We start from the raw sequence: 24,556 nt of genomic DNA, 5'->3' as shown, positions 1-24,556 counted from the left end.
GTAAAATTGTTGAAGTCAATGGAGCTTTGACAGTCTGCACCAGCTGAGAATTTATACCTGGGAATTGGCCACTAACTTCACTGGGCCCATGATTTCACATATAGTGAGATATTCCTTGCCCCAATGAGTTTAGTCTTTAATTTGAAGCAAGATGTAACAAGCAAATATGATGGATGAAATACAAGGTGTAAAAGGAGAGGGAAAGTGAAGGTTACAAAAATAAGACCATGTGATTACGTAGGTTCTCTTGCACAACTTATTGGTTCCTGAAGGTATCAAATTCAGCTGGTACAGAATGTGTTTTACATGACAAAATTACTGCACAAATTAAGAAAGGTGGATCGGAGCATACACAGTACCTAGAAGATTGTTTTCTAATAACAGTCGTCTGTACAGGTCGGTCCTGAGAGAATTGGAATTTTTGGTTTAGATTTAATAATACCCACCTCTTTTCATCAGTAGAACTCAATAAGCTATTAATACTGTACAGGCACATTATGTTACTGAGAAACTAGAAATCTAATAATGAATTGCCATGATCTTTAGCAGTATCTTTTCCTGTGGGATGGGGGAAACGTCCCAAAAATAATATGCAGTGAAATTCAGCAATGAATTTTAAAATAAAAAAGTGAACAGTTCCAAACATATTAATGCAATATAATAATCAAAGCATATTCACAAAAGTAACAAGGAATCTTAATTAAACATAGTCTTGTTTTTTCCTTTAGTCAGAAAGATTATCAATTTAATTTAAAAAAATCGGACTCATGCCTTAATATTTTGACTTAATCACTTACCTGACCCAAAACACCAGGATGACTTAAGTCTCTCAGACTTACAGATGCCAGTGTATTCGACCAGTGTATTTTTACACCAGTGGCACAGTGTGTGGGGGGGAAAAAGGGAATGTTAAAGTGGTGAGAATAATGTACGCATTGTTAGTTAGTAATAAATCACAAACCTGCATATGTCAGAAAAACTGAACTATGATTTTTAATATAGGCCAGGTTTAGGTTGGCAATAGATTTTTGTGGCCTACCATCTTGATTTTTAAAATTAGAAATCAGTAATATCAAATTGAGATTTGCAGAACATAATTTTTCTTACTGTATGATTTTTAAGAGGTGCAGGAAAGTGTCTGGATTGTATATCTGTTCGCTTAGCATATTTCTTTATTATTCAGTAATTATTACACTTATAATTACAACATTGCCCTTCTAGAGATGGAAAGGCACAGCAGTAAGTAATGCAAAGTTATTTGATCAACAAAAATGTTTCATTAACTTATTGCTGTTGAGAATTGTTCTGTTAAGTGACACTGAAAAATAGCAGTTTAAGCCTTGAAGCAGTAACTTATAACCAACATCAGGTTAAACACATGTTATTGCAGTGGTTCTCAACAATAGATGAAGAATACATAATTATACAGAGATTACAACATAAGCAGTATTTATGGCTATGTCAATTCTAATTCCACCAGTGTGAAGAAGTCTGGCTCTACTCATGTTCTTGTCATCTACTTGTCTATTCCTAAACTGCCATTTTTTTCCCCACTAGCATTTGTGCTAGTTGTCATGATATTGTGAAGTGCCTCACTCAAACCCAGGAAGAACAGCACATAGAGAGCTATAAAGGGTGAACGTGACCTTGTACCCTCTCATTATCACTACTTCATCATGTCTAAAATAGATTTTGTTTTCTGATATTGCTCCATGTCACGGGAACAAGGGAGGGAGAGGAACTGGAGTCTGATTTTTCAATTTGCAGCAGTTGTGCAGCTGGTTTTGCAAATAACTTTATGGGGTCTTGGAGAATATCAATCACCTTCTGAGATGAACTAACGCAGGCAATCACATACACAAATGTACTTTCATAATCCTGCCAAAGATAATGTTAGTTGAGATGTATATAGTATGGTTTTATACAGAGTTTCTCGAGGCTTTACATAGATTGGTATTATCCCCATTTTCCCAGTGGGAAAGCTGAGGCATAGAATGCTTCGATCTTTCCTTCCTAATAAGTATATTCCTCATTCATAAAAAGATACTTAGCTTTTCTATTTGATGTACCCTCCCCACGTTTTCCTGTCTCTCTAGTCTCTCTATTGGCCCTGGTTTGAAGCTGGGCATCCTAAAATACTCCTTAATGCTTGGTAGAGCAACCCCCTCATCCTGTGTCAACCTATACAATGAACTACATTTAACTCCATCCAAAAATTAAATTGGATTTTCTCCTCTTCTTTTTGTGTAAAACCACCAATGTTTGACAAGGGGCCTGTAGTAATTCTCACCACCTCAGTAGTTCCAGTAGCTTTTCGTTGAATGTTTTCAAGCATTACACCACAGTAAAATATATTGATTCTTTTCAAAATGCTGTTTCATAAGAAGGAATTCACTTTTTACCATTAGTTGGTAATGGAATATTAACTCTGGGTCAAGTATACACACTATAATTTCCCCGTTTCAATTTAAACTTTTTTGAGTCTACTGCACTCTGCACTACAACTCCATCTGGGCTAAATTTAGCTATATGGAACCAATGATGGGACTACACACTGGCTAAATTTGACCCAGAGATTTCAATGAACCCTGAGCACCTTTAGAAACATAGTTGTGTATCAGATCCAAGAGTTGTCATCTCTAGTCATTTTACAAATAGGGTTCATAGAACTAATGACTGTATCCTACATTCAATGGGTGGAAAATGTTGAGGACTATGTAGCTCCTTAAACTAGGCTTCTGCCCTGTTAGATTCTCCTCCTTTGCTGAAACAACCAGTTGGCCAGATCAGTTCTTTTTCTTGTTAAACATAGGCACATTTGTATACAAGTATCTCCTTTCCCAAGCTTAGAAAATAATAAATGCAAGTATATTACACTCATTTTACCCTCCTCCCCCCCAGTTTGCCCAGTTCTCCTTATACCAAATCTTGCACAATACACAATTATCCTTGACATTTGTTTCATACATCTCTGGTTAACCATTCTCTCCTGTTTTCGTAATGCAGCTGTTACTGAGATGAATGTAGATGGTACCACTTTCCCTTTGATGTGGCACTGCTACATTGCACACCTACCCACTGGACCTTACGTTATCAGTGGATTAGCTTAGATGTTCATTAGCTGCTCTATTACTTATCATACCTCTGTTTTGCAGAATAGTTTCAAGTCCTATAGTTTCACAAATCTGAGTCTTTGATGGTACCATTATAAGTATTTTACGTTGACATTTCTTAATTTGCATGAGTATTTTGCTCATTCAGATTGTCTACATTGATATGTTAAACACAATAGTTCTTTATAGAGTTATCATTCTGATTATTTTCAAGATGTCAAAATATATTTTTCCCAGCATAACTGTCTTCCCCTACCCAAAATTATGTCACTTAATCTTTTCAAAACAGATTTGTCGTTGATCTGTTTTTTATATATTTTCCCCCCAAATTTGTTCCTCCTTAAGACTGTCCCAGTAGCAAAACCAACTCAGCAAGGAGTGATCACCCAGAAAATCTAGTCAATTGGTGTGACCATATAACTTGTCCTGCCATGAAATCTGGAAACCATTTGTCTAAGAGAAAAGGATTTGCAATACTGGGCATTGCACTATTAAGAATTAATTGTCAGAGTAGTCATCATTCCATCAGCTTTTATTTTTGCTGTCTCTTACCTTTTTCTTTTCCAGTTGGTTCATTAGGTAGTTCAATTTAGGCAAAAAAAAAAAGTGCTTTAAAAATTTGTTTTGTTTTCAACAGTGCCCTTAAAGATAGCCGTTTCCCCCCAATGACGAGGGATGAGCTGCCACGGCTTTTCTGCTCAGTGTCTCTACTCACTAATTTTGAAGATGTATGTGATTACTTGGACTGGGAGGTAAGGATTCCAGATCTTTTTAAAGAAAGTTATCTTGATACCAGTATCCTCTAGTTCCTCCCAACTAATAAGAAAATAACTGAAATTTTGGAATATTTAGTGTAGTTCTCCTATTGTCTTAGTTGTCTTTTATACACATAAGATGAGGCATCTCTGGTGTTTCCTGGGAGATGTGGTGTTACCATGCAAGTTCTCAGGGTATGAAAACCATAGAGTGGAACTGAGCCATTTTCATGCCCACTGGATGATCACAGTAAACCTGTGTTCTTAAGAGAGAGACATGAACAAGACACCATTGGTGGTTGGTTTGGTTTTTTGTTTTTTTGGGTTTTTTTAAGATTAAATTCTGCAATATTACAATAGACATCGTCCAAAATACATCCTTAGTTTTTGGATCAAAACTTTCTGTAATATAGTAGTTATAGAGGAGACCAAGACAGTCCTAGTCCATCGCTCTGCTAGAACAAGATAAGTCTCTAGAAAGAGGCTGTACCAGACAATATATACTGATACTACATTTGACCTTAAGCTGCTGGAATCACATAGTGCACTCATTGCACGCACACACACACAAAAAAAGGCCCCACACAGCTGCTTCATTTAGATATAGGAATAAGCATGGATGGCTGAAGCCAAATAACACTTTATCTAGTGAAAATGGTGCAAGCCGGACACTTAGAACCTGTCCCCACTAATCCCTTGAAAACAACGAAAACCAAATATACCATTTATTTTTCCAATTTAATACTTATCCTGTGAAGAGCAGCATCCACTTTACTTGTTATGGTTAAAGGGAAACTGCACACATTGTTGGCACAGCAGCATAAAAACTCCCAGCTTAAGAAGCAATTGCTGTTATGTCTAAATTTCTTTCTTTTTTTTTTTTTTAACAATGTATATTTCTGAGTGTGACAGTTTTACTGAAAATTTGTCACTTATGAAAACAATGGACATGTTCTAGTCCACTACAAAGAAAACAAATTCCACTGTCTTGTGTTAATAATGGTTTAACACACACAAAAGAGCTCTAATGCTTAGTGTTCGTTTTTTAAAAATTGTGAACTGTAATGCTTTTCTATTGGCTGTATGTGCAGGTTGAAAACTGGTGTATAGTCTCCACAATTGGGTGCTCTCACTGGTAAAGGTCATAAGGGACCTCATTTTCATTGGGGTGACTGTCTCCAGCGTTCGCCTTAGAAGTGCCAATTGTACAGTAATTGAAAGCTTAAATATAATGCATTTCACAGTTAATTGGTAGTGACACAGCTTCATGTCTTCGCTACTGCTGAGAAAAATGGGTGCAAGTTTTCTTTGAGGAACGATCAGTGTTTTCACCATAAACACCATTTTTCATGATTTATCTCTCATCTGTCAAAAATTTACTCTGTGCTGAAGCTTTGTCCTAAACCAGGAACAGTTCTTTTTAGACAATCCAATTGTTGGTCTCTGAGCTACAGAAGCACAATATATGTTTGGACCACAATTTTTCAAGCGTTAATAACTACAGCGACTTTTTAAATGAAACTTTACAGGCCAATAATTGAATCAATGTAGTAAATAATTTAAACTGTCTGGTTGAGATTTTGTCTAGTCTGCTTGCTACAGTTTAGCATGTTCAGAAACTGTTTTTCATAAAGTTTTAAATGCACGCTAATATTTTATTGGCTTCATGCTATCGTCTAGTACAGTACAATGTAATGATCATTATCTTCCCAAGTTGAAATATGCATTTCAAGTTTCCAGATAAATACTTTTACATAATGACAAACTGTTTCAAAGCCTATCAAATAAGCATATTGCTTAAAAATGACCAAAATACATATTTGTTCGAGAGAGGGGCTTAAACCAAAACCCCAGCTCAGAACACCCACCAAACTCTGGGAACATTGTGATCTGGAGCCCATCTTCTAATTTATACCTTAAATGTCTGTATATATGTAACTTTAGGAATTTCACTTTCTGTATTTTATTGCAAAGTCCTATCGAATTTAATAACAGAAGAAAAAATATATGACAGAAATTACTTTAGATAGTAATAAAATATAAATTCCTTTCGATAGAATTTGTAATCCTCCCTATTGAATTAAATAGAGAACTATATCCCAGCTATAGAATTCTATACGTTGGTTTAAAAATTCTATAGAAAAATATTCGCTATGAAATTTCTCAAGACACTTCAGTAAGGGAAACCATTAACCTTTTTTGGAAGGGTGGGAAAAGCAAGAGTACACTCCTACCCTGATATAACACAAATTCGGATATAACACGGTAAAGCAGCGCTCGGGGGGGGCGGGGCTGCGCACTCCAGTGGATCAAAGCAAGTTCGATATAACGCGGTTTCACCTATAACGCAGTAAGATTTTTTGGCTCCCGAGGACAGCGTTATATCGGGATAGAGGAGTATTGTCAAATATTTTAATATTATACTTTTAAAGCCTCTAACGTGGTAAGGGAATCAAAAGAGGTGGCCATAATATAATGAGTCTCCTGAAACATGCAAAATCCTGTAGTTCTTTCTGCCATGCTTTTCAAGTGATGGTGCTGTATATAACTATAAATGACTTACAGGCATTCCATATAAAGTAAGAAGTTTATACTGAAATGTTAGTCCTTAAAAGAATGATGTGTCACTGTACATGCCCCTTACAGTGAGACAGCTTATGTCATCCATGTTTCTTTTAAGGGAACTGCAGTTATGCAATGTCAGTGGCAAAAAGACATTTCAAGATGGCTAGAATATGACCTAAAGAGAGATTCTGGGTCTTCCATCTGGTATAACTGCTCATTTCCAGATCATCCTGAAAAATCATCAGCCTGGTTAGGAGACCTTACTTCTGTAGGTATGCTATTGAGATCTTGTGGGAGCTAATTCAGCAATTTGCTGACAGAAGTCAAAATATTTCAAAATTGCAGATCCAGACAGCTTGCAGTGCTGTGGTGGTTTAGAGACGAGATCATTTGAAGACATGGCTCAGGACAGGAGTGCCTCCTATACCCTGAAACAGACTGATAGATCTTCCTTCCACTGATTAATGAATTGTTTTCCCAAACTGAAGAGATCAGTTTTTCAGTTGCAGCAAGCAGTGAGAAATCCTCTTTGCAGCAGAGACTTCAGGCGAGTAAACAGGAGACATGAGTGAATTGACTGCCATTAGCTCCCATATGATTTTTCAAATTGCCACCATTTTCACCTCTTATAAAGGTTTGCACCTTTTTCTATTTACTGTCGAAGGATCACTTCAGTACAGTGGTTCATGAAGACACTTCATAAAATACACAGGGTTTCCATTCACGCATGACTGTATATGATTGCACTATGCATCAGTAGTTCACACACGTGGTGGTTTGAAATGGATGCTGGGCAGATATGCATTGTCTCCTCATTTCTCTAAACACAGAGTCTTCCTCCCACGAGACATCTCTCCACTACGCCTGTCCAATGACTACTTGTGTGTAGTATCACAGCCTTTCCATCAAAAAAAGGTCTCAGACAGGCAGTGTCATGAATTCTGGGATATGTTTTTGAATGATAATACTTTAGTAGACAATGTACACACCAGAGGGCAAGTGGGGAAGCAGCTCATGGAGGTAAAATACTGTTTAATGCTGCTGACATGGAGGCAGTAAGATCTGCACCCTTTCACATCCACCAGTGTATCTGATGGGACATTGTCTCCCATTCCATTTCCCCTTGCAGCCATCCAGCCCCAAAGCAAACTCAGCTTTATTCCTCCCTTCACCCTTCTTACAATCACCTTCCTAATTTCTCTACCCTTCCACTAAGGTCATCCCCGCCCTGCACAGACTGCAATTCCTTCTCCAAAATTATTTATTTTTTTTGCTCGTTGCTTTTTTGCTCTCGAATTCCTTTACTCTCAACTCATGTCAGAGTTGGAATCTTTAAACTATTTAGCGAGACATTTCCTTACAATACAATGCTCCACAGAGGAAATCAAACACAAAAAAAGTTCTGCTAGGTTACTAAACAATGCAGTGGGTTTCAGAATCCTTTTTTAAAAAGAGAATTGTTTGGTTTGCTTAGAGCCTAAAAAAAAAAGGAGATTCCTATCCATTCTGCATCTCAGGCCACTGAATCCCTTACCCCATGAGAGAGGTTCAGGGTGCTGTATTAGGAGCCCCTGGGAGGAAAAAATTGAATCCTACAAATGGATAGGACAGGTATGAAATATGCTTAAATGTTTCATGAGGCAAGCTTTGGTACTACAGACTCTGGCTATTTGGGAGTAGATACCTTGTTAATGTGTGAAAGACAAACTAATTTATACATTTTCTGCATTTCTCTTCTATGAAAATACAGAAGGAAGCAAAAGCCATGCTATCATTTCTCAGTCACTCACACCCAATTGCAGATGGGTTTCCCCAGTACTTTTCTTTTCAGTTATTTTTTTTCTCCTGTTAAGATCATCTGTGTCTTCTCACCACAAAGTGATTCAGATTCCTTGAGAAAGCTTTGGAATATTGAAACAAGCCTTCCTGACATCAAGAAAAGTCAGAATTCAGACAGATCAGAAAATTAGCCAAGTTTCTTCAGTAGTTCCACATTAAGCATACTGTCATACAAATTCAGGCTACTTAATGGCCAGTATTTTGTCAGCTTCTGGTTCCTAAAATACTGTGAAATGGTCTTCTATCCTGAATTTGTTGTCCTTCGATGAAATGCTACCAATCTGTAGAAGACTCTTGAGACTGTTGCTGTGGGGTTTGATGATGAGATGAAAGTGAGTAGTAATGACTGAGAGATGGCCTTTCATCAGTCTGTACGAAATTAGATAGTAATTTTAGAGTTTCTGGTGAACAGATGCACCCAGGAGACAGTTTTAAAAAAACAACCACCCAAAATTTAAGCCTGTTCCTGTCAACATAAGCAAAACTGAAAAAAAACAAAAAACCCCACACTTACACTAGAAGAAGAATGTCCATGCAGAAGTTTGCAGTTGTTAGCTATAGTGGTTTAAATTCACGAGTTAGGTTATACCAATGCAATGTTCTTGTGTAGTTGTGGGCAGGGTTAGTAGTATGTCGGGAGTGTGTTGGACATAATTAGAGCAAGATATTTCCATGAACTCTGTTAGTCTGTTTAATTGGTTATGACACAATCTACGCATCAATGAGAATTATGTTTACTCTCTGTTGGAGTGCAGTTATTTGTTGGTTGGGTATTGAATCATATTCAGCACATCATCAGTATAGTAAAAACTGTGTTATCTGGCACTTTATCAACCGGAAAGCTCTATTATCCGGCGTTTCCGATATCTCCCAATACAAATCTTCAATCTAGTAACGGGGACTAGTATACTGCCCAGGACGTTATGCAATTGTACATTCTGCACTCTACTTTTATGCAAAAGAGGCAGAAGACAAACAAGCAAGCGGATATCAGGGATTTATTCAAAAAAGCATTTTCCAGGGTGTGTCATAGGGCCATTACAGATTCAGCCTAATCTACTACACCTTCCACATCTACAATGATCTTGATGACCCTGAGGCACTGCAAGAGCGTTGAAGTGCCTTCTGAATCAGCAAAGAAATATTAAATTATGTTCAGTATGGTTTTAGTGTTAAGTGTGTTTGTAGTGATCTGGGTGTACGCCACGCACTGCCCATAGTGATATATAGTGTCATTAGATACAAGTTTTCTATACAGTAGGTTCACCTATATACACCTACGTGCTTCAAGAAACCAACCACTCTGCAGTGCAGTACTGCAGTACGACTGGCTTGGTGAATATCTGTGTACTGCACTACTGTATTTTATACTTTATTCATTTTATTGTATTCTAATTGTTTGAAAATTGGTATTCCATGTATAACTCTCAGTTAACCAGAATATTTGATTCACCGGCACCCACCATTCCCCCAAAATGCCAGATAACAAAGCTTTTACTGTATTTCTGGTTAATTCCTCATGAATATTATAAACTATAGGTTTTCATGATCACCTCTGTTGCACAGGATATTAGCACAGGAAGGTGGACCTTACTTTATATATTCTACAAAATTTTAAAATTTGATTTTGAAGACATGCTAAAAATAAAACATATTTTACAAAATACCTTAAGTAATTGAATATATACCACCGTAAGTACTATATCTGTTCATCTAGATTCTAATCCCACTACTCTCCTTATCTGTTCTTAGATCCATAAAAGTATTGTCATTTGTGAATTAAAACAATGAGAATGTCAATAGCCTTCTAGCTTATTATTATAAAGCAGGCAAGGAGAGTGACGAGGGTGCATATATGTTATTCCAGCACAACCAATACCCTGGGTGACTGCTCTGTGGGTTGCCTAATAGAAGCAGCGTGGAAACAGGTAGATGATTAATAATAATAGCCTGAAAATTACCACACGCAGAGGCTAAATAAAATATTTTTGTACAAATTGGAAATAGGAAAAGTTAAAACAAAGTTAAGGTTTAAAATGGAATCAGTGGTCATGTTGTATGCGCCTTAGGCTACATAACTTTGACAGGCTCATGTCCTCCTCTTTCTACCTCCAATTGCTTGCTAAACCCACGTGTTGAGCCTTTTCTTAAATTGGATTGGAAGCTGTTCATGGCAGTGACCACCCTGTACTGGATTTGCATATTATCTAGAACAACGGGACCCCAATCCCGATCTACATGCTGTAATAAAAAGAGATTTCAGAGGAGTTGCAGTTGTTGTGTTTGAGGACTGATAGATGTTTTTTCAGTTTCTGGTATGTAGGAAAATTTAAAACTGGTAGTGTTTGTATGTAAACATAAATTTTTTGGTCAGGATACATTTTGGGTTTTATCTTGGCAATTAGTCAATCTGTAATTACTTTTCTGCTCTAATCAATTTGTCTTGCAAATTTGATCTGAAAAAGATGCAAATTGCTACACTAATAAAAGGGGGCACCTGAGCTTCACATGGATGGACCATGTTGATGTGCATCACTTTGTACTAGTGTGAAGTTTCCCATCATTCAGATGTGGTCTTACAGTTTGCATAAAGTTACTAGTTGGTTTCCTTGATCCTAGAATAAATTAGACAAGATCTGCTTAAACTTTTCATTCCCAAATATCCATTTGCCATAATAGAACTGTCTGGTTCAGAATTACACCTTCAAAGAGTACAGATTTGGCTTCTAAAACAAAGTTACACCTGCTTACTTGAAAGTTTAGGTTCAGAAATGTAAGAGAGATTAATTGAGACTAATTGATATGAAGGTTAGAGATGAAACTTTTCTGAATGAAGATTTGAATCATTGAATGAAGATGTTATTGATTCACATCTTCATTTCTTCATTCAGAAAAGTGTCGTCATATTTAAGACATGGTGCGTTGATAAAGAGGAGGAGGATTTTCAAGTGAAGGTCACCAGAGTAATCTCCCTCCCCTCACCCCACACTCATAGTCACATGAAGATGCTAGAGCAAAAATAACTTTGTATAATATTTACATTGAAATATCTGTGTGTTAATTGGACAGTTGGCCCTGGTGAGCTTGTGTGCTCCATTATATTAATCCTTGGTTTTGAATTTGGTTGCCATGCAGTTGTTCTAGAGTAAGTCTTCATTCTAAAAATCTTTCTATACTTTTTGTTGAAATCAAATTAGTTTGTGCCAAAAAACAGGTATCTAAACCAAATAACACTATAAGCTTTTAAACTCCCAATACTCATGTTTCCACCTGCACCTGAAGATTTCCAAATTTAAGGAGCACAAGAATAAAAATCTGAGGCTACTAACATTTTATGTTTACATTTGTGTAACTTAAAAGTAACTGAAAACTTGATTAAATTTGGGTAAGAAATTTCACTTCCAGCTGGAGGCCTCTTACGACAAACTGATCAAGAGCATGTGTTTACAGCAGAATTATTTTACCCTTGAAAATAGGGAAGTGCTGTGTACACACGCATTACTTTTGCAAACAGTGCCTCAAAGGGCACCAGGCTAGTTCTTATAGGAATTTGGAACATCTCATGAAAGTTGCATGTCACTCCTTTCTGTCAGCAATGTTGGTTTCTTCATTGTAGGCAGTAGACCTTACACTAGAAAACAGTCTTGCTATATATGGAAATATGAATTTGAAGTTGATTAGCTTCCCAAAGCTTTGAAATACCTTTCCTTCCTGTACCCCTCTTCTTCATACATTAGTGGAAATTTCATGAACTGGAAGGCTCCAGGGATTGATAATAGCTCAAAACTTTCACCATTAGGTTGCCAGTTCAGACAAGATCCCAGCTGTTAATGGCTACAAGTCATTAGACCAGCTGGTTGCCTGTGAAATGGAACTGGTGAACTTGGTTCACTTTCTGGTGGACAGGTGTTCACATCCCATTAATAACACCCCCGTTGGCAGGATCAGAAGAGAGGTTAAGCATTGAATGGGCATGGAGACCAAGTACTCTCACCTCAAATGGTGTTCCCTTCAGGTCAGAGATGAAGTACTTCAGTGGGGCATTGTAGGGCATGCTTGCACTGCCACTGCCCTGGCCAGGCTGTCAGTTGGACGCCATTAAAGAGGGCTAAATTCACTTCAGAATTACCTTGAAAATGATTTTTTTTGTTTTTTTAATCTAAAATTGGGTAAACCTTTCTTTAAAGGGCTCACATCTTGGGATATTTCGCGTTAGAAATGTCGTGTATTATTTTTAAATGTACTAATAAAACTGCCAATTTCTTTCAGGTGGGTGTACATGGCATTAGAATAGAATTCATCAATGAAAAAGGATCAAAACGCACCGCCACCTACTTACCGGAGGTTGCAAAGGAGCAAGGTCATTGTTGCACTTTATTTCATATGATCTGGTGAAGAATTTAAATATACATATAAACCTAAAATGCAATATTTGACCTTGCACTGATGTCAGATGATGGAGCAATACTTAACTGTAAGGAATAACTCTTATAAATGCCACTTAAATGCCTGTATAAAATCAATCCCTTTATTGGGAAGATTTCAATAAATTGTAGCAATTTGTTAAGCAAGTCATAAACAAACAGTAAAGTAGCAGCAATATGCAAAATAAAAGAGGTAGGTGGTGGGACAGTGCTAATTAAAAGCTGCCATTTTTCATACACCCAACTTGCTACAATCAGTGAAATGCAAAACCAGTTTAACTTAGTGATGGGATGACTGCTCGGGGATCTTAACAGTGGAGTTATTTCTCAACCTGCAATACTGAAGTTTTTCTCTCTTAGGCTCTCACTGCCGTCACTTAATCCTCTTTAAGAGCTTTGGCTTCCCATTGTTTCTTGGGTGGGTAGAAGGGAGTTGGTTTCATATTGAATGTCCCAAAATACTTTTGTAAATGAAAGTGTGACCCTTTTAAAAGAGGCACAGACTTATAAGTTCATCATTTGGAAGAACAAAATACACTAGTTCTGTTTAATACCAGTATGGTGCTGATCCGCTAACTACTTACTAATGTTTTCTCTTCTAGCTGTGACTCAGGGTTTTTGTTTTTTGTTTTTTCATTGTTTTTGCATTTGCCTCCTTATGTTTGAATTTGTTAAGAGATAAAGAAAAACCTGCACTAAGAATCACGTTGAATATACAACTCCCTGTCTATAAGTGACTACTTACAATTATCCCTAAGATTTCCAGTACAGTTTTGTTTATTCTATAATTATAGTCTGCGTCTTTCAGGAAAAAGTGTTTTTTGCTAAGCCCTTATATGGTCACTTAAGATAGTTCATACTATATTTATAAAGTGTAATTGTTATGTGAATTTCTTTAGTCAAAATTTTTATACATATAATTTTGGGTTCTTTAAAAAAACAAACAGGTTTTTATACATGTGATTTATTAAACAGACAAAGCAAAATGATATACTTAGTCTTTTTAGATACCTATCTGAATAATCTAAGCAATTGTGTATTTCTGAAATACATCTAACAGTTTTATCAATAAAAGATGCACAGTTCATTTTCTACATATTATTGAGATACCATGTATTCAAAATTTGATAGTTATATATTGCTTTAAAATAGTGTAAAAGACTTGTTGGAGGAGAATCATAATTAACCTAAACTATTTGTGGGTTAATACTCCAAAAATTTATAAGCCAACCGCCAGCAAACTATTTAATGTTGTAATTCTGAAATTGGAAAAAAAAATCGCTGTTAACTTTAACAGTGGCACTTACAGAAAGGTCTGTGAGACCCCATACCATTTGATGATGAGGCATGGGATTTTTCTGTCCTCCACCTGCACCCCTTAAAGCACACTTTGAGCCAGTTAAGATTGCTTACATGCAATATTTCCACTAGAAACTTGATTTTCAAGTGGTTCTATGTATTTTATTTCAATATGATTTAAAGGGTTACTGTGATACACGACCTTGCCATAGTAGGATGAAGTCTTTGTTTTCTTTTACAGCCTTTAGATTTTGGAAGGATATAACTTTTGTTTTTCCAGATCCAGAAAGTATGGCTGTATTGGATCTACTTTTAAACTATGTGCAAGATCTTTGCCTTGCACAATAAACTTACTTTGATGTAGGAAGAATCCTGTATATAGTACTTCCTGCAAGAGGCTGTTATTAGGAACACAGGAATTTACAGGTTACAGATCTATGGGAATCTTTATAATGGACTTTAGCAGAGTAGATGCAAAAATATAACATGAAGTAATATTTTAATGTAAAGTCTGTTTAATTACATGCTCTTTGTTGATATTTATTCTGATAAAACTCAACAGGATGGGACCACATTCAGACCATAGATTCCTTATTGAGGAAAGGAGGCTACAAAGCTCCAATTACTAATGAGTTCAGGAAAACCATAAAACTGACCAGGTATGTATTAGGGGCTACATTACAGATATGTTTTGTTATTTCAATATTGCCCCAATTTATTTATTTCCTGCAGACATCTGCTAAAATATTGATGGTAAAGTCTTCCTTCATAGTAACAGATTTAATAATATCTTTCCTTCTGCAACAGTGGTCCTTTCTTCTTTTGGTGTGTGTCTGTAAATTCCATTAATCATCACAGGAGTTCATAACATTCAGCAAGGGAAGAATGAATTGCTGTTTAATGTATGTCTTTCCAAGAGTCCTCTGTATATTTTATTTCATGCTGCTGCTTAAAGATTGCAACTTGGAAAAACGATAGGGGTGTGGTAGCTCTTGCTTTCCAAAGTTAGTGCACTGGGTGTAATAGATATCCCCTCTAGGGTTCGAGAGAGATTAGGAACTTTCACCATTCAAAATTCTAAAGTTCAGCTTGTGCAGATGCTTCATATGCCCCTGCTAGGAAACTACATTACCCTCCCAACTTTTCTGAAAGAAAGGTGATACATTACCCCTACAGCGGGGTTAATTGGGCTGACAGTCTCTATATTATTGGGCTGGGGATGTCACTCCCTCCACACAAACCAGGCAGTGTTTGTTGACTTTTAGTGCTTTGAGATTACTTTCTCATTTGTAGAGGACACACCGTCAACTGGATGATGTAGAAATGTGGTTTTAATAGGGGCAGTTCTGCATGCACAAAAAGAGGTACATTGTTATAAACTTGAAAAAATAAATAAATTACAAAATTGAGAGACTGCAGAACTCTCAATTTGATCAGCTGATTATCTACTAAGAGTCAGAGAAAAAAGAATTACAAGGAAGTCATTTTCACTTCTCCAAAGGTACCATTGGTAATAGTTAACCATTCCTGGAGACGGGAAAGCTAATAGAATGTCTCTAGAAAGATTTTTCCTTGGTGACAGTTACTTCATTTTAGACACATAATTCCCTTCAAGCCTCAGTGAGTAGGCCCACTTATACAAAATGGTTTAAGGATAAGGTGGTGCTACACACTTGCCCTAAATTTCTTCCAAAGGTGGCAGTGACATTCTACACCAGTTAACCATCGTGCTGTCAATACTCTTCTCAAGCCATTACGTCTATTCAAATAAGATCTTTCTCTATAAGTTCATCATCAATGGGCCATAAAATAAGGCCTTCTAAAGTCCATTTGGCACCAATACTCCTGGACATGTTGTTCCCAAAAGAACCATGGAGAAGAATCTCTCATTACTACTCCTTTGCAGAACTAAAACTTAAAGATCCTGTTAAGGCACAACAAGAGTAATATGTGTGTCCTTAGCAAGCCACTGATCTCTTTCTGTCTGAAATGTTCAGGGTAGCCACATGGTAACCACCCACCTTCATACATTAGAAGTAACAGAACTTAGTATCTTCAGCACCAAAGGATAGGCTACCCGTAGCACTGAATTAAGTATTGGGCTGCATGGTTTCCGAGAAAAGCCACTACAGAAAGTCATGATTACTCACACTAGGCCAATATATTATACAAAGCATTATTGCTTGGGCTCAGTCTTTGAGCAAAAGTCAAATTTGGTCTATCTGTGTTACCAGAACCTAAAACTGCACGAAATTTCCTGCCTCCTAACGAACGCTTAATTTAATTTTTGAATGTCCCCATAGATTAAGAATTTGTTTTGAAGTATCTTAGACACTTTAAAAGGAAAGACAGGTTTGTGTGGGTTTTAATTTTCTTTTCTTATAATTGGTGTGTCTCAATCCTATTTGGATTCTCCCTTCTGCATGCAGGTAGACTTGTCACTCAGATTCATAACAAAAGCCAGTCCTCTGTAGAAAGCTCCAGATGTCATTACTCCAACAGTGATACTAATACAGTGACCACTAAATATAGAATGACTTCCTTCATCTTTTTGTAGACAGCCACTTTTTTTCATTTATTTCAATATAGCAACATGAGAGAGATGTAGGAATACTTGTCCCATGTATTTTTATTTATTTATGTATATCACCCCAAGTACTGAAACTAGAAGAAAAGAAACTAACAGGCAGGACAAAATGTCTGTCCTTTATTTTCATGTGTGACAATCCAAAGTAGAAGTAAGATCCCAGTAGCACAGATCTGGCCATCTGCCCCTTTGCTGGCTACCCACTGGACTGTTGTGAAGGAAAAATTCTGTGTCTCTGCATTCCTGTGTGTTTTAAGCTGCTGGAGCCTTAATGAAGTCCAGCCACTGCTCCAATCCTTAGTTCCCTAAGCATTACTGTTGAGATGCTAACCTTTTTTCTGGCACCCTCTTCTGAAAGCAGAAACCTGCTGTCAAGCTGCCTAGCCCCTGAACGCTGTGCTGACCCTTCAGACTCCCCCGTGCTTAAACACACCCTCTCCTAGAACTTCACCCTAAAGGAGTGAAGTTTCTGATTACAGTTTAGTTCTCTCTCGAGGAATTGTAGTTCCTGTTTGAGTGATTGCACATGTGCATTGCACCATAAGTCTGTAAGCGCCCCGAGCACAGTCACCAGAAATTTTCCCCTCTATGGTACCCATCAGGGCGGTTAAGTGCCCTCTGATGCCATGCGCCTATAGTTCCAATATAAATCACCCCGCTGACCCCACACCTCTTCAGTTCCTTCTTATCGCCCGTGATAGATAGCAGTTCCAATGACCTTCCTTTGGCAAGCTGTCTCAGTGGTCTTCTTTTTCTTTTATTTGTATAGTTAGTTGTAATTCGTTTTAGTGAAGTTCTGTAACTTGGTGATTTAGCAGAGTTTTTGTCCATTCTCTGGTGCTGAGGCATGCCTCAGTCACCGGGCTTTGAGCCCTGCGCCTCCTGCAACAAGGCTATGCTCCTGACCTACCTACACTCAAGCTGCAAGTACCTAGGAGAAGTTCACGTTGGGGACCGTTGCCAGATCTGCAGAGACTTTAAACCTCGCACAAAGAAGGATTGGGAGGCCAGGCTGAAGTTTTTGCTCATGGAGCCGCATTGAGACCTCCATCTGAGCCAGGTTGGTAAGTCTCGGCATCGAGTGCCTGGGCGTTGGTAAGGAGTGCTTCTCCTGCCATACCTGAGTCCTGGCACCGATCACCAACGAGGATGGCCAGGCCTGGGCACCAGAGTAGAGTTAGATTTAAACCAGGTCACTCCTCTGGCTCAATACTGCAGAAGTCTGAACTGTTGACTCTGGCACTTACGCAGGCACTTTCAAGTCCAGTACCGGATGAGCCATTTACATCTGCAACACAGTGCAGTACCAACACACTATCGGTACCGACCATGCTGGAGGGCACCGCCATCTCATCTGGCAGCACCCGGTCTGGACTCCCGTACCGAGTTCAGTACCAAATTACAGGATCCTGCCGAGCCAACAGGGACAAAGAGTATCCACAGCTGATGCTGGCCGCCTCCTCCATTGACAAGGCAGTCTCAGGGACGGGCGTGTCAGCTCCCCCGATGCTATAAGCCTCACCAAGACCTGTTGAAGAGGGTGGCCTTAAATCTGGACATACAGGTGAAGGTAGTGAAGGAATCCTCCCATAGCCTACTTGACATTTTAGCAGCTGCAGGCCCATCAAAAGTAGCCCGGCCTCACTGAGAGGCCATTATGGACCCCTGCATCACTTCCACCCACGTCAAAAACGGCTGAGCGAAAATACTTTGTTCCTTCCCAGGGTTACGAGCACTTGTACACCCATCTTCCCCCCCCCTCCCACCACGGGATCCCTGCTGGTATCCACTGCCAATGAGAGAGTAAGACAGGATCATCAGTGACCAGATGTCCCAATTTTATAGGGACAGTCCCACTATTTAGGGTTTTTTCTTATATAGGCTCCTATTACCTTCCCTTCCCCCCCTCCTCCCAATTTTTCACATTTTCTATCTGGTCACCCTATCAGGATGCAATCCCAAAATCAAAGGACTCAAAGAAACTGGATTTGTTTGGTAGGAAAGTTTATTCTACTAGGGGGGGTCACAACTCAAAATTGCAAACCAGCAGGCACTGCTGGGCAGGTATGATTTTAACATGTTGGACTCCATGCAGAAGTTCAAGGACTTGGTCCCACAAGAGGTTAGGCAAGAGTACTCCTCACTGGTGAAAAAGGGAAAATTAGTGGCAGGTGCCTCGTTGCAAACCGCTTTGGATGTGGCTGGCTCAGCTTTGGCAGTGGACGTGTGCAGGAATTCATGACTACTGTCCTTGGGACTCCCACAGGAGGTCTAGCAAACCCTGCAGGATGTACTTTTTGAAGCTTCATGGATTAAGAGACTCCAGGGGAACCCTTAAGTCCCTTGGACTGTACACATCAGCACCCTTCAAGGAAGCACTATAGGCCCCAACAGCCCGCCCAGTACTGTGCTTAAATTGCAGCAAGGGCAGTTTAGGTTGGACATTAGGAAAAGCTTCCTAACTGTCAGCGTAGTTAAACACTGGAATAAATTACCTAGGGAGGTTATGGAATCTCTGTCATTGGGGATTTTTAAGAGCAGGTTAGACAAACACCTGTCAGGGATGGTCTAGATAATACTTAGTCCTGCTTTGAGTGCATGGGACTGGACCATAAGATTTCTCGAGGTCTCTTTCTGTCCTACACTTCTAAGCCAGACCCTGTTTCTCCTTCGTTCACAAACTGCCTTTAGACTTTCCCACTTGCTCAGCGTGTGTTCCTGTATCACCATGGACCTTTGGGTGTTGAGCACAGTGGAAGTGGGATACACCCTCCAGTTTATTTCTACCCCTCTTTCCCACTCTCCCTCCTTCCCCCTCTTCAGCAACCCCTCTCACAAAGAACTTCTGGCCCAGGAGGCTCAGTCTCTGCTTCGGGTGGGAGCTGTGGATGCGGTTCTACAGAATTTGAGCGAAGGGTTTCTACTCCCATTATTTTCTAATCCAAAAGGCCAAGGGAGATCTCAGACCGATTTTAGACCTGCGTCAGCTCAACAATTATTCCCTTTCCGGATCCCAGGGATTGGTACACCATCCTCCATTAAAGAGACGCCTATTCATATATCAATACACCAAGGACACACAAGGTTCCTCAGATTCATAGTGAACCACTTGTACTACCAATTCACGGTCCTCCCATTCAGCCTGTCTGCAGCTCTGTGCGTGTTCACAAAATGTATGGTGATAGTGGGAGTCTTCCTGAGGAAGTTTAGGGGTGCAGGTCTACCCTTATCTAGATGACTGACAAGACAAGAGCTGGTCCAGGGCTCAGGTAGTGTTCAAGTCCCTAGGCCTTCTGATAAATGTAGAGCAGTCTACCCTCACTCTGGCACAAAGGATAAAGTTCACTGGAGCAGTGTTCAACTCTACTCAGGTCAGGGCCTACCTCCCAGAGGGATGTTTCAAGTCAAGCACATCTCTGATAACACACCTCAGAGGTCATCCAATCACAACAGCCCAAAATTGTATGAGACTATTAGGTCACATGGCCTCATGTACTTATGTGGTACAACATACAAGGCAGCACCTCAAGCTAGGGTGGGGAGCTCACCTATGGCTCCTTAGAACTTGAGACCTTTGGTCTCCGGAGGAACTTTCACTCCACATCAACGTCAGGGAACTCAGAGCAGTTCCTTCATGGCCTGTCAGACCTTCATGCCCCACATTATGGGCAGAAACTTCTTTGTTCTCATGGCCAACACTGCAGCCATGTTTTATCTCAGCAGGCAAGGAGGAGCTTCCTCTTGCCTCTTTTGTCCAGGAACACAAAATGAGATGGCAGATTGCCTGAGCAGGTCTTTCTCCAGTCACCAAGAGTGGTCCCTTCACCCAGATGTGGTGAGGGATGTATTCCAGCAGTGGGGGACTCCCCACATCGACCTATTTGCAATCAAGTACAACAAAGTGTCCCCAATTCTGCTCCCTACAAGGCCACACTCCGGATTCTATCACAGAAACCTTTCTGCTACTGTGGATGGAACATCTTTACTATGCTTTTCGCCCTATCCTGCTCATGCACAGAGTATTGCTAAAGATCAAGCGGGACAAGACCAGGTAATTCTGATAGCCCCAGCATGGTCCCACCAACATTGGTTCTCCACTCTGCTAAGCCTCTCAGTGGTCATACCAATCCTGCTTCCGTTACCCCCAGACCACAGTCGACTGTTCCACTCAAACCTGAGCTTCCTTCACCTATTAGCCTGGAAGCTTCATGGCTAAATCCTAGAGAGCAGGCTTGCTCAGAGCAAGTTTGTCAGATCCTATTAGGTAGTAGAAAGTCCTCCATCAGGACTACTCACATTTCAAAGTGGAAGCGGTTCTCTGTCTGGGCGTTGCAATGTGGCGTCTCACCCATGCAGTCATCCTTATAAGAAGTAGTTGAATATCTATTGCACCTGAAGCAGCAAGGCTTAGCTATCTCCTCTATCAAGGTTCACCTTGCAGCAATATCCGCTTTCCAACCCCGGGTGGATAACCGATCCATTTTTTCAAATGACATATTTGCCTTTCCTAGCCCAGATCCCTGTTCAGGATATTTGTAAAGCAGTGAACTGGTCATCAATGCACACATTCTCCTCCCATTACGCCATCACTCAACAGGCCAGATTTGGGCAAATTGTTCTGCAGTCAGTGTGTCCATGAACTCCGATTCCTCCACCTGTTCAACTCTTTGGGAGTCACCTAGAGTGGAATGCACATGTGCAATCACACAGAGAAGAAAAAATAAACAGTTACTAACTTTCTGTAACTGTTGTTCTTTGAGATGTTTTGTGTGCGTCAATTCAATGACCCGCTGTCCTGCCCCTCTACATCAGAGTTTTCTGGAAAGAAGGAACTGAGGGATCGATTGGACGCTTTGTACCGGTACTAAGGCATGTGACACCCTTCGGTACCACTGAAGGAAAAATTTCCAGCGACTATGCTGAGCGCGCATGCAGACCTAGAGTGGAATGGACATGTGTAGCACATGAAGAGCTACAATTATGGAAGGTTAACCACCGTTTTTTGTGCAAAGCGTCTCTGCTAAATGCTTCACAAGTCTAACGTATAATCCTCTTTTACTTAATCATATAAAGCACAAGAGAGTACAGATCCTATAGACCATAACTAACATCCAAAACACAATGCGCCTTGTTAGATCACCTGTCTCTTGGGAGTCCTCGGAGGCCATCTGTATCCAAGGCAGGAAGGCAGGCAGGGTTTTCCTGCTTTGGGCAAGCTGTTCCCTATAGGGTAGCTTTTCCCTCATGTAGTTTCCTTCCCCCAGCTTGTGACTTTGCTTTCGTCTGTCCAATACTCCCTCTTCCTGTCTGTCTCTCTCTGTTGCTGTTTGTTCTGTGGTTGGTAACTTCCTTCCCCTCCCCCCCACAACCGTGCACCCTTAGAGGATGGGTAAAGTTGCTTTTCCCCTAGGATGCATCCATTCTTTAGCATAACTTTGTGTGATTAAAGCATGATCATTAAGTATACCCCATTGTCTCTTGTCTGGTGTGTACCCCCTGCAGGTTCTGTCTGCAGTGGAGGACACACACACACACACGATCACAGCACTTTTCATAGTAACATTTCATAATAACTCCACAAAACAACCAGAATTCATAACTTGTACTAGAGAGTTTCCCTGATCACCCCCAGGGCAGGGGGAAACACTGAGAATCATTTCATTTAAACAGTAAATTTGGATAAAGGCACTAAATTACTGATGTGGTACCAACTGTAGGTCCAAAAGCCATCTCCATATAGTGGGTATCTGTCTGATGAAAATATGAGTGGGGAACAATACTGTGGTCTTGCAGATCTTATCAGAGAATGCATGAGATTTGTCCATTCAAAGGTAGCCACCAACTTTGACTGAGTGATCGCCAGCTTCTGGTGGAGGAGATACGTTTCTGAAGTGTATACCTTAATCACTTAGCTATATAGAAGCTGCCTTCTTAATGTGGTGAAAAACAAAGACTGAGATTTTCTGAAGAGTTGGGTTCTCTTTAAGATAAATACTCAGTGCTGTAGCCCACCAAGTTAGGCTACTATGTTTTAGATTCAGAGAGGAGGAAGGCAGAATGATATTGTGATCTGTGAAAATAAGTGTTTTGGGGGTGAGTGAGGACATTGTCATTGAAAAAATACAGTGTTTGTGGCTCACTGACAACTCACGATCCAAAGTTCTCCTGGTGAACTTGATCATTGTGAAGAATACAAATAGAGAAAATAATACAGTCCTGAGGCTCAAGGGGAGGAGCTAGTCTTTGCAGAACCAAACTCAGTTTCCAAGTATAGAAAATGGAACCTTTATTTTTTCAATTCTATAACTTTTTACCTTTTGCTTAGAAAGGAACTAATTGGAGATGGTAGGAGAGGCTCCTGCTGCTGGAGTTAAGGGTATTAGAGCTTTGATATGAGTTTCCACACGTCACAAGAACCTAGGAATATTAATCTTCTACTGTTTTCAGAGAATAAGACTTCTAGGAAAATGATTGTACTCAGATGGCTAACCCATCTCACTGCCCATGCCGCTGCAGGTACACTTCTGTTTTAGTGTGCTAGCTTGATCACACCTAGCACACGTACAACTACCTGAGCTGTAAATAACACCTCCAGCTCGAGCGTAGTCTTTCTTTACATCTACAGCACCCAACCAGTGAAAAATTATTGGCCCTCATCAGTGAAGTAAGTAGTCAAAAATATGTATTTAGAGGACTGTTCCTTTCTTTCAGTATTCCACATCTGCTAGTTGTGTTAGTTTAACAATTCAAACAACCCCTACTGACATCTGGAATATAGGGTAACAGTGAAACATTAAACACTTCTTGTCAGATAAGATGTCTTGAAACACAGCTCCAGTTGCTTTTTGTATTGAAATAATTGTGTTGTCATGCAGCTTCTGCTGCCCCCTTTACCTCCTAGACTATTGAGAGAATTCGGGCAGGAGGCATAACTTCTCTCTCTACTCAAGATGTTAGGGGTGAAAAAAGTTTTATAGACCAGCAGTTCTCAAACTATAGGTCGCCACCCTGTTCTAATGGGGTCACCAGGGCTGGCATTAGCCTTGCTGGGACCCAGGGCCAAAGCCGAGGCCCAAGCCACACCGCCTGGGGCCAAAGACCAAGGGTTTCAGCCCTAGGTGGCAGGGCTTAGGTTACAGGGCCCATGCCTGGGGCTGAAGCCCTTGGAATTTGGCTTTCCCCCTCTTTTCCCTCCCCCCCACTCAGAGTGGGGGGGCTAGGCTTTGGCTATCCACTCCTAGGATTGTGTAGTAGTTTTGTAGATAGAAGGGGGTCATGGTGCAATGAAGTTTGAGAACCCTTGAAATAGACCAAAACTGGTCCATTGCTCATGATCCCCACTTCAGAGTGATGGCAGTAGTTCCAGCTATCCTCTGAGTTCTAGTATTGGCATTAACATCAATTCTCTCCTCTCTCACAGAGGATGTCTAAAAAGTGGTTAGGAGGCAGGATAAGGATAGCAGCAGCATTTTGTTTTTCCATCTGGTTAAACAAGCAGATGTGATTCTAGTTTCAGACAGACTGCCCTTGGCCTGCTTTGACACACATTCAAGTAACTTCATTAGCTGCCAAGTTGATGGTTTATTTTCAGAGTGGAAGGGGCAGCATCGTAAGTGCCACGCTTCATTCACATCAAACTGAGGAGACACACGACTCGTCTTTCAGCCAAGGCCGGAAGCCGTCTGATGAATTAATACATCACTAACAAACACTATCGTGTCAAGTACACTTGTGCTTCCTTCTTTTTGGTCTTTCGAATCAGTTTGTGGCAAGAGCGTGAGGTATAGTCTCAACATAAATGCGCAATTCCCAATTCTACAGTACAGCAGCAGTTTGCAATTTTGTTAGTACACTTTTTTTTTTTATAAAGAGAGTTTCAAAAGAACGTACAGGGGCCAGATTCATCTTTGTTATACTTGGGCCATGTCCACACTATGGGTGCTATAGCAGCACAGGTTCAGCACCACAGCTATG

At 39.9% G+C, this 24,556-nt stretch overlaps 1 protein-coding gene across 5 annotated transcripts in view; it reads left to right on the top strand.

Annotated features, from left to right (window-relative positions):
* The window catches only part of AMMECR1 (AMMECR nuclear protein 1), a 105,665-nt gene that overhangs the window by 75,540 nt on the left and 5,569 nt on the right, over positions 1-24,556 (top strand). For 2 of the 5 annotated variants that reach the window (XM_054040157.1, XM_054040156.1), the window contains 4 exons: positions 3,751-3,865; positions 6,549-6,701; positions 12,542-12,632; positions 14,558-14,654. In XM_054040157.1, coding sequence (XP_053896132.1) covers positions 3,751-3,865; positions 6,549-6,701; positions 12,542-12,632; positions 14,558-14,654 — 456 coding nt within the window. Of the gene's footprint in view, positions 1-3,750; positions 3,866-6,548; positions 6,706-12,541; positions 12,633-14,557; positions 14,655-24,556 lie in introns of those variants that run through there. The other 3 variants (XM_054040159.1, XM_054040158.1, XR_008446229.1) reach the window with 2 other exon arrangements.

The sequence above is a fragment of the Malaclemys terrapin genome, chromosome 9 (genome assembly GCF_027887155.1).
Source record: "Malaclemys terrapin pileata isolate rMalTer1 chromosome 9, rMalTer1.hap1, whole genome shotgun sequence".
Taxonomy (NCBI): domain Eukaryota; kingdom Metazoa; phylum Chordata; order Testudines; family Emydidae; genus Malaclemys; species Malaclemys terrapin.
This window is presented reverse-complemented; position numbering and strand designations above follow the sequence as displayed.